Here is an 11,192-nt window from a genome sequence, read left to right as displayed (position 1 = left end):
GCTTCTGCGGTTTGGGAACCGCAGAAGCGGAGCCGCAGAAGCGGCTTCCTCATTGTAGAAGCGATTTTTGGCTTCCCCTCAAAGACCGCAGAAGCGGTCATCTTTCCGCAGAAGCGGAACCGCTGGAGCGGTCATGTGTCCGCAAAAGCGGAATTTTCCCCTTTAATGAGAAACCGCAGAAGCGGTTATTTTGCCGCTTAAGCGGGACCGCAGAAGCGGTCCCTTGTCCGCAGAAGCGGAAATGTCTGGGCAGAAATAGGAAATTTCGAGGGTTTAATTTCATAAGTTTGAAAATCAATTTTGAGCTCGGGCAAGGGCGATTCTGAGAGGATTTTGGAGAGGAGATTATTGGGTAACATTTCTATGATCCTTTCTAGTTATATTCTATCATTTAGTAGTTAAATCCACCTTTTAAATTCGAATTAAGGATCAAAAATGGAAGAATTTGGGTGAAAGTTCATTGACTAAACTATTAGGTTTTGAGGGAGCATTCGACCTCCGATTTCTGAGATTTTTATATGGTTAGACTCGTGAGAGTACGAGGTTTCTGAAAATGTAAAAATTATTCGGTTCCGAGACGTTGGCCTGAGGGGCATTTTGGTCATTTCATCTATTTTCGCGCCTTAGCTTTAATTTCAATAGTGGAATCAGTTGTTTGCAATATTATTTACGATTTGTAATTTAATTGAATAGATTTGGGATATTGAAGTCGGATACTCGTGGCAAGGGCATCGTTCCCTAGTTGACTTCGCACCGGTTCGAGGTAAGTGGCTTGCCTAACCTTGTGTGGGGGACTTCGTCCCTTAGGATGTGATAATTGGTAATTGAATGCCTTGTACGTGAGGTGACGAGCGCGTACTTGAGCAAATTGTTGAAACCCTGATTTTTACTTAAATACTTGATTTGGATTCTCTTTCATATTTGCCTTACTTTACTTGCTTTTATAGCCTGTGCTAGCGTAGAAGAGCATGTTTAATTGATCCAAGCTGCCTATTTGTTTAAATTGTCTTAACTGTGATTACGTGGAGCATGTTAGGCCAGTATTATTTGATGCCTTGTATTGTTGTACTTAAATTTCTGAATAATTCGTTGATGTTGGTTGCGCATTTATATTGGGACTACGGATGCGGATTCCGAGAGTTCCCCCTTGATTGTTTACTTTGGGACTACGGATTTGATTCCCGGGAGATCCCCCTATACTTTTATTTTGGGACTACGGGACGGTATCCCGGGAGATCCCCCTGCACACTGATGATTGGATTACGGGACGGTATCCCGGGAGATCTTTTGATATCGATATGAGATTTGAACTACGGGACGGTATCCCGGAAGTTCCATTGGACAGTTGAAAAAGGGCTACAGGACGGTATCCTGGGAGACCCCCGTCGATATTCTTGTAATTTTGCTGTATTTACTCTGTGTTTCTGTTTCGTCTTGCAGTTCTATATTTCATTGATCTGTCTTATCACATCGCTATGTTCATTAGTTTTCTTCAGACTTCGATACTGTTAATATCTTGCTATTTTATTGTTTCTGTCTCAGTAGGGCCTTGACCTTTCCCTCGTCACTGCCCAACCGAGGTTAGGCTTGGCACTTACTGAGTACCGCTGTGGTGTACTCACGCCTCTTCTGCGCATGTTTTTCATGTGCACATCCAGGTGCTTCTGAGCAGGCGTACCGCCAGTAGCTGTCAGGGAGCATATTGGGGACTTGAGGTATACATCTGCTACGTCCGCAGATCCGCAAAGTCTCCTTCTCATTTTATCCATAGTTGTTAGATGTAATTTCGATCCCTCTTTGTATTAGACTATTCTGGTGACTAGAGCAGTGTAAGATTTCTTATAGCCTGTGTTGCCCGTGGGTTTCCGGGTCTTGGAGGTTATTTCAGTATTTTGTATTAAAGTGTATGTGCCAGGCGGCAACTGTATACATTACTCATGTTATTTAGCTTCGAACATAAATTTCGCAAATGTTGTTACTTCCGCAATGTGTTAGGCTTACCTAGTCGTGAAGACTAGGTGCCGTCATGACGTGTTCACAATTGGTGAACTAGGGTCGTGACAAAAAAAGTGGGTTTTTCAATCAATTTCAAATGCTTGGAGAAAGTACAAAAACCAGTTATATAAAGACCATTTTGAACCCTATGAGAATGACGAGCTTCGAATGGAGAATAGACCGGTTGATGTTCCGGATTCTCAAGTTAGGGAACTTCTTAGATATTGGAACTCTGATACCTACAGGGTAAAACTGAATATTGTTCCATAATTTGCTTAAAATGTCTGATTTTTGTTTATTTAGAAATCATGTTCTTAGGTAAGAAATATAGTTGCTCTTCAGCTTAATTTGCTTAATTTGCTCTTTAGCTTTTCTTGTTGATGCCATTTATCTGTTACATTTGCATAGTAGATTTTATAGCCGGAATCTATTATCTTGCTGATCTTTTCTTTTGTGACTGTAAACGTTGCACTTAATAATTAGGACTTCCCTCTATAAACTTGATGCATAGCAAGCTCACTACTTGCTAATGCTTATTCATGCTTATTCATTTATGACTAGAGAACGAAATGTTCATTTACATTTGACTCTGCTCTTTATATGTGTCTGAGGGAGAAATCAGCTAGGCATAACTGAAGTATGTTGTATTTTTAAAAGAAATTACATGACATTTCTTGATAGAAGAGCTGAAAGTCCCACCTTTCTGTTTTCTTCTCCCCAGGTATACTCTGATTGTTTGCTCTTTGTCTCTTTAAATGTGTTGATTTATGTGAGTGATTCTCTGGTAATTGGTTTTGGTTTCAAACAGGAAACAATAAAAGGCAAATTAAAAGCTAGATTTGGGATATATAACTATTCTAATATGGAGTCTGCTAGTGCCAAAGTTCTGATTTTATTCATCAGCCAAAAGAATTGGTTACTATATTGTATTCAAGAAAGGGCAATATCATCTATTCACTGTCAATGTTTCTTTTTTGTTGCAGAAAATGAAAGAAACCAACACTGAGAATCGCAAAAAGTTGAGATATCCACACACTGCTGGCAAAAAAAGTTTTGCTAGAATATGCGAGGTTTGATATTTTTTTTTCTTATTATTCTTTTAAATATGAATTTGCTAGCCATAATCTAAACTATTTTATACCACTTTATATGTAACCAGAAAAAAAAAAAAGAAACTTCTGAACCTCTATCAAGTAAGGACATATTTGTGGGAAGAAAAAGAAAGCCCGATCGAGTATACAAGGCCTCGTATGCGGATACTCTTAATAAAATTGTACGAGTTACTAATTTAAAGTTTGTTGACATCATTTGTCTGTTATTAGTTATTGACTCAATTTTATATACTTTCTAATCTAAAATTAAATCAATTTGGTCTTGTAGGCTGAAATGGATAGAATACAATCAACAGAAGAAACTGAAGATGGCAGTCAATCAGTTGACGCGTTTGCGTCCGTCATGGGACCTGAGCATCCAGGACGCCTAAGATTGTACGGACGTGGGGTTACCAAGACTTCCTTAAAAAGAAAAGTGAGAGATATTGGAACCTCTTTAAGTTCTACCCATGAGATGCTGCAACAAAAAATGGTGGAAATTGAAGAATGGATGCAACAAAGAATGCAGGAAAAGTTCAATGCACAAAAAGATGCCATGGAACTACAAGTTGCAGTTAACATCATTTCACAACTTAAGCGTCTGAATCAAGACTTACAGGTCGATCCCAGCATGCTAGCTTTCAATACTCGTTCACCTGGAGATGCTTCCTCTGCACAACAAGTTGCTGTGAAACTAATCAATCGTCTATCTACTGGGAGTAATAATCGAGGTCAGTACGTACTCTTCTTCTCTTCCTCCTCCTGCTTCTTCTTCTTCTGCTGTTGCTTTTCTGCCACTGCTCTCTCTAATAAGGCATAGTGACTGTTTGACGGGAAATATTTTGGTAGTAGAGCTGGAAATATTTTTGATAAGCAGTAGAGCGCAAATTGGTGTGCTCACGTGAAAGTAGAGCGCAATTCTATATGCTTCTAATTGGTGCTCCAATCACAAATAAAACAAAAGTCTCCGGCTTAAAGTTCCCCTCCGAACAAAAAACAAGAAATCCTGCACTGTACCTTGGTATCTTAATAAACAACAAAAGTTAAATTCATGTGAGGAGCATAGCCTCCTTTTAAAATCTGATGCAAAGGAGTATATGTTCTAGAATCAACAACAATCGTCTGGCACAAGATAAAATATTTTCAATGCCTTTTTTTTTGGATCTCCACAAAAAACTGGTTCCCATAGTGCTCAAGTTGTTACTTGATAAAAATTGTATGCCAATTAATCCTTATTTTCAGCATCACCATCAGACTTGTCCACAGTTTCAGCAACACTTTCGGATGGACCATCTTCTGATGGCTTTGCGCTCTCTGATGCAACACCTTCTAAGATTGGCTGATATGAGCAGTAGAGCTAGTAGAGCTAAAAGATTGGCTGATATGAGCTATTTTGCAATTGGATATGGGTGAAAGGTTGAAAGGGGATATACTTATAAGACATGAAGAAAATTTAAAAAGTGGCAAATATAGTGGCAAATAGTGTTTCTATTTAACTGTGTATCTAAATGTATTTATCTTGTTTGCTAACTTTGGGCTGTCTTGACATTGGATGGACTTCCCAAAAGTCAGCATTGGCCTTGGCAGTAGGATTTTTCATTTACCCCCTATCCCCCATTTTTTGTCATTTGATCTTTCCCTTATATTTGGCATTGGCTATAAAAGCCAAGACTAGAATGGATAAAAGTTACAATTAGAAGAATGAAAGGGAAGATGCAACCAACCCATTCTCTACTTACAAAGTTACAATTAGAGAAAATTCTACTATACCCATTCTTATTTAATGACTTTATTTATTCTCCTTTGTAGGTGGAGCAACTGAAGAAAGGGAAGATGGAGAAGGTGGAGCAACTGAAGAAAGGGAAGATGGAGATAGTGATGATCTAGACCTTACTTAAGAAGAACTTTGAGTTGTTGTCGATATTCTTGGAGTCTTTTGTTATAACATTTGAAACTTTAACTTTTGAAGTGTTGAACTGTAAAACTTATGTAATTGGGTTAAAACATTTTGCTATTATCGTTATTCTTAGCTTATTGGACATGAAAGATTATGAAGTGTTTTATCTTTTTATTTATATAATTTCCAGGTTATAATTACAAATATTTCCAGGTAGTAATGTCAATTAAATGTTTAGAATAGCCTAATGGAACCGTTGCAATAAGCACAAATGCCGTTGCCATAGACATTCTAAATCGTTCCGATAGGTCTTGCAAACCGTTCCAAAAAGTGTGACAAACTGATGCAATTGGAAATTGAAACTGATGCAATAGAAACAAAACTGTTACGGTCGCGCAATGAAACTGTTACAATAGCTGTAAATAAACGTTGCAATAGCATACATAACCGTTGCAATAAACTATATTGTAACAGTTTCCAACCATTGTAGTTAGGACTATAACCAAGAAAAAATACGCGCAGCAGATGGAGAAGCTAATTTATGACAGCGATAAGCCTGAAGATTAGGATAACACAAACAACCAAAAGGATGAAAAAAAGAGTAGTTAGGAGGGGTATGAAAAACCAACTCATATGATGACTTATTATGTAACGTAGGAGATGGTAATCGATTAATGAGAAAGACAGCAGTAGAAAATGCCTCAACCCAAAGACTATGAGGAGTTGTAACATGAAAAAGCATCGTGCGCCCCATTTCACTAATGTGTCTATGTTTTCGTTCAGACACGCCATTTTATTGGGGTGTATGAGGGCACGGTGTATGGAAATGAATACCATGAGTAGAAAGAAGGTTTAGAAACTTGGTGTTAGTGTACTCACCGCCACCATCAGAGCGAAAAGGTTTGATGGTAGTAGAAAATTATTTTTCAACTAAAGATTTGAATTTTTGAAAACAATCAAAAATTTCATGTTTAAAGCGCAATAATTAAAACCAGACAAAACGTGAAAAATCATCCACAAAAATTACATAATAACGATAGCCACTAACAGAAAAGCAAGGAGAGCTCCATACATCAGAATGAATTAAATCTAAATAATAGTTTGATTTAGAGTGACTAACAGGAAATGGCAAACTAGCATGTTTTGAAGCTAGGCAAGGAAGGAAGGAACATGTAAAATAGAGTTTAAATGAAATGTTCGATTAGGAGAAACAATTGTTGAACAACCAGTAGAAGAGACAGGTATAGTACTACCATCGCCAAGAAAAATAGAGTGAGAATTAGAATGTATAGAGGGTGATTTTATCTTACCCTGATCATAAGTCATGTGGGAGCTAGCACCACTATCCATATACCAAGCCCAGTCTGGTGAATCTTGAAGAGAAAGACCTGCAAATTGTCATGAAAAATCTGAAGATGTATATGAATAATTGTGACGATGAGGACAATCCAACACCACGTGACCAAAATTTTGACAGATTTGACATTATGTCTGGGCTTGTGTGGGATTAGGACGAACAAAGGAAGGGATAACAGAGGTTTGAGAGGGTGGAGGTCCAAGTAATCCACGACCAGATGTTGGACACGGCATGAAAGACGGAGAACCTGTAGAATTACTAACTGGTGCACTATATCCTCGACCAAAATTAGAGAACCTACCACCACGACGTCGATCACGATTCTGCCAACGACCACCATTACGTCCCCCGCGACCTGATCGTCCATTACCACGAGAAAAGGATGGAATGACTGGAGAAGCTTCAGCTTTTTATATTGGTTGCAACAAGAGCGGTTGATGATGAGGAAGCCGGGACACCATGAACCTGTTCAAGACGTGTTTCCTGTGTAAGAAGTCGACTCCAGAGTTCTGTGAATGATGGAGGGGGTATTTGATTAGAAGCCATGGTGATGAAGGATTCATATGATGGTGGCAACCCATTCAAGGCATAAAGCAGAAGCTCAGAATCAGTTAGAACACGATCAATAGCTTGAAGAGAATCAGCTAACTCCTTTATTTTACCCATATATGCATCAATAGATAGATCACCCTTTTTGAGAGATTGAAGCTGGTACTTGATTTGCATCTCGCGTGCAGTAGTAATGTTAACAAAATGACTTTTCAGAATAGCCCATACCGCTTGAGCAGAATCTGCAGCATAGAGGAGAGAAAGAAGATCAGGTGATACTATTGCATTGATCCAAGTCATTATAAGACGATCTAGTCGGCGCCATTTCGGATACTCGAGATTGGAAATATTGTTTCCAGTTGAATCAGTTATCATAGACGGAGGGATAGTGCTAGAACCATCAATGTGATGCTGAAGCTCATAGATATCAAGAACAGGAAGAAAAAGGTGACTCCATTTCATGTAGTTGGAATTGTCAAGGCAAACAGGAACCAAGTCTTTGATGTGCACTAAGTAAGGGTTGTTGGGAGGTTGAGCAGCCATGAGTAGGACTGGGCATACTTTGGGCAAACCCGAAATCCAAATCGAAATCCGAACTTCTTCGATTTTTGGTTTGGATTTTCGGGTTAGTGATTAATTTTGGATTTACTTTTAAAATTTTTGGATTTCGGATTGGATATTGGATTTGGTACTTCGAATTTTTGGATATCCGAAAATCTGAAATTCTTATACTTTATATTTAGTCCATTATCCATATATCAATAGTGATAAGTTCAATACCCCACCCATCAGATATTATATATATACATATTCAATATTAATTACTAAGTTATTATGAGAATACATTCTATTTGGACATGGTTTTACCATTTCTACTTCTTATCTGTCGCATTAATGTCTCTATTGTATTTTTTTATTTTTTTTATATAATAATTTCATTACTTTAATATTTCATTTGGATGATTGCGGTGAGAGTGAATAACTTTTCAGGCAATTTAACATGAGTACTTCATTTGGATATTCATTTTTGTAAAAAGAAGAGACATCTCAACTTATAAGCTCAAAACCGAAAATTTAAAATATCCAAACCGATTAATCCGAAACCGAACTTAAAAAATTCGATCCAATCCGAACTTATTTTGATTGGATTTGGATTGTCATTTCGTCAATCCGAAAACTGAAAATTCAAACTGAAATTTCATATGCAATCCGAACTGCCCGAACGCCCACCCTAGCCATGAGTAGAAAAACCAGAATAAATATTGAATTAGACTTGGAGATAAGAGAGATGGCGAAGCAAGAACAAATATGGAGAATAAAGAGACAACGGAAGTGATCGTGCAGATGAAACTCAGAGAGGATTTTGAAGGCTATCTGATACCATGTTGAGAAATAACCTTCGCACCTTTGTGCTTTGTTGTATTGCTATTTATAAGATGATACAGAGTACAAGTTATAATCAAACTCTTCAATGAGATAACAATAAGGCTCCTGCTCTCTATCTAATTGCTGTTAGATACACTCCTATCCAAACCAAACTATAATACATTAATAGCAAGTGGTGTTAGGTGCCATGCATCACGACCTCTTTGGTTGAAAATTTGGGTCGTGATATTTACAAGGGACAAGGTTAATCTTGGTAACCTTATGGGTATCCCCTTAGGTGCGGCCTTTCTCCGAACCATGCGTGAACGCGGAATGTACCTTGTGCATGATGGGAGTTCCCTTACCTTTTAATCAGATATAGGACTACTTGGAATCATGAGGATCGAGGAAGCAAAATATACACATTGAAATCTCTAATCAAGAGTAGTACTTGACCTTGAAGCAAGATCTATAAGCTTCAGGTTGGCCAATTCGGTAACGAAATTACGCAAGGTTGCAATAAAATTTAACATTTATGATCGTCGGGTTAAGAATTAGATTGCTCAATGATATATAATTTTTTATTTGTGGAAATTAGATTATTACAAAATAATTACACAATAATGAAAAAAATATAATGTTATCCACATTTTCAGAAGAGTTGTGACAATACCATTACCCCGTACATTACGATAGAGGTGAAACTTATGACTTTAACGTTATTTGATGTCCTCTTAAGCATTAGAATAAGGTCTTATTGTCATTTTGTTATTGATAAGACTAACCTGATAGAAAGCTAAATAATGAAAAAAGACGATGACTTTTTTCATTAATAGTTCTTACCTTTAGAAAAAAGAAAGTAAATAGAAAGAAAAGAGTAGAATGACCTGTGCAAAGTCACATTTTACTACATATAATAAGAGACAACCAAAGACTTTTGTAGTCCTCGCAAAAGTTTCCAATAAAATGTAAACTTTTCAATTAATTACTTCTAGGTCTTAACCTTATTTTTTTTTTGTTTTACGGTTTACTTCTTAAACGTTGTCCTACCTTATTTTTTCTGTTTTTTAATTTTTTATTCGGTGTCCGATATCTGTATTGGAGCCCGATTAATTCGAATTTGCATCGCGTAAGGCTCATTTGGAGGAAGCTCACCCTACCAAGAATTTTTTCATACCCAGGCTCAAATTCGAAAACCTTGGTAAGGAAGGAACAGCGTTATCCGCTGCACTTTATTTTCCCTGTTACTTTCTTCTATTGATCTTATCTATTAACCTGAAAAACAGTAATTTTTTCGCTAGATTCTTGTTTCTTGTTGATGTCTCATTCTCCTTTTTATTTGTTGCTTATTATAGTTTTGTACATGTAGGCATTTTTTTTTACTTTTTATTTGTATTATAAAATTTGAGAATTTCTGAAAATTCTTCTATTTATATTTAGGCATTTCTTTTACTTTATATTTAAACTTTAATGAGCTCATATGTATTTAAAAAGACAGTGTTATCTGTCATGATCGGTTTATCTTTAAAATCTCTCGTTTGGTTAACTTTAATCAATATTCTAAACACAAAATAAGTTTGGTTGGGTCCGGTAACGTTTTGGTTCAAATTCTTTATTTTTCTTAAAAGTTCACTAAATATCTATATTATTAATTTAAGTCAGTATTATCAGTCATGATCAGGTTATCTTTAAATCTCTCATTTGGTTAACTTTATTTAATTTTTTAAACACAAAATAAGTTTGGTCAGATTTGGTAATCTTTTGGTTCAAATTCTGTATTTGTCTTAAAGTTCACTAAATATCTATATTATCAATTTAGAACTAAAAAACTTTAAAAACTAAGATTCAGAATTCATAAACTTTAAATTCTGGCTCCGCATCTGATTTGAAGTAAAAAAAAAAATCCTCAAAATGAAAGTTAAAATATTAAAGGAGTGAAACGAAAGTTTTGCTTTTATATCTTGAGTTTGGGCCCGGGCTTTGCACGGGCTTCAAGAACTAGTTTGGTTAGAGAAGCGGGTATACAACTAACAATGACGCAATGGAGTAGTGCTAATTTATGTTGTTGGATTTTTGCTATATAGTTTCTCTGTTCCAATTTATACGATATAGTTGTTGCGTTTTTATTAAAGGGGTGTGAATGAGAAATGGAAGATGCACCTTTTCGATTGCACCTCTCCATATCATCCTTCCCTTGTCTATAAATTTAGAGGCTTGGCCTCATTTTTAAAAGATGGAAAATCTAAAAAACTTCCCCCTCTTTTCTACATTGTTGCATTATTTTCTAAATAAACATAAGTGTCAAGTGTGATTTGCTCCGTTTGTTGAGTTCGCTGAAGTTCTGTGATTTGAAGTGCCGCTATCACAGAATATTTATTCCGTTCTATCCTGGGAGGAATTAATCCGTATACCTTGGGCAACAATGAGGGGATTAAATTCCTTAAGGACACACTGTGCATTCAGTGGGCTCTGAATTATTTTCCGATTTGTTTATTAAACTAACTTTTGATTGCTTCTCTGATTTTCTGATTTTGAACACAGTAACCAACAGTAATATTTGATTTTGACGCGAATGAAACAGAGGGAGAAATAAATTGAAATTACATTATTGCTAAGTGAAAACTTATGAGGACCATTAATTCTTGTCCTATATTTTCGAGCAAGGAAAACTCAGAACCGATCAGTTGTTTTTTCCCTCCCGCAATTCCAAAGCAAGGGTTCCTTTTCCTTGGTACTGAAGGTACTTGCACACGTCTTCTACACGCATAGTTTCCTATCAAGTGCTCTCACAATATGTATAAAATACACCATAAACAACAATGTAGTTTAATTTGGTCCTTTACTCCTTGGTTTCATCTTTCTTTTTTCTTTGACAAACCTTACAAAAAATCTCAAAATCCCTTCTCTCCCACTTTTAACCTCATTATTAACCCCCCCC

General features: G+C 36.5%; 1 protein-coding gene across 1 annotated transcript; it reads left to right on the top strand.

The window, feature by feature from the left end:
• The first annotated feature begins 3,225 nt into the window (after positions 1-3,225).
• Positions 3,226-5,125, top strand: LOC109220395. The gene is made up of 2 exons (XM_019384867.1): positions 3,226-3,817; positions 4,896-5,125. Exons 1-2 carry the CDS (start codon positions 3,382-3,384, stop codon positions 4,982-4,984), a joined length of 525 nt encoding a protein of 174 aa, XP_019240412.1. The 5' UTR covers positions 3,226-3,381; the 3' UTR covers positions 4,985-5,125.
• The last annotated feature ends 6,067 nt before the right edge of the window (positions 5,126-11,192 follow it).

Source organism: Nicotiana attenuata, unplaced genomic scaffold (genome assembly GCF_001879085.1).
Source record: "Nicotiana attenuata strain UT unplaced genomic scaffold, NIATTr2, whole genome shotgun sequence".
Taxonomy (NCBI): domain Eukaryota; kingdom Viridiplantae; phylum Streptophyta; class Magnoliopsida; order Solanales; family Solanaceae; genus Nicotiana; species Nicotiana attenuata.
This window is presented reverse-complemented; position numbering and strand designations above follow the sequence as displayed.

Coding starts and splice junctions, on each gene's coding strand:
- LOC109220395 (XM_019384867.1), top strand. CDS start 3,382: ATGGATAGAATACAATCAACAGAAGAAACTGAAGATGGCAGTCAATCA. Junction 3,818..4,895: donor TACTGGGAGTAATAATCGAG/GTCAGTACGTAC, acceptor TCTCCTTTGTAG/GTGGAGCAACTGAAGAAAGG.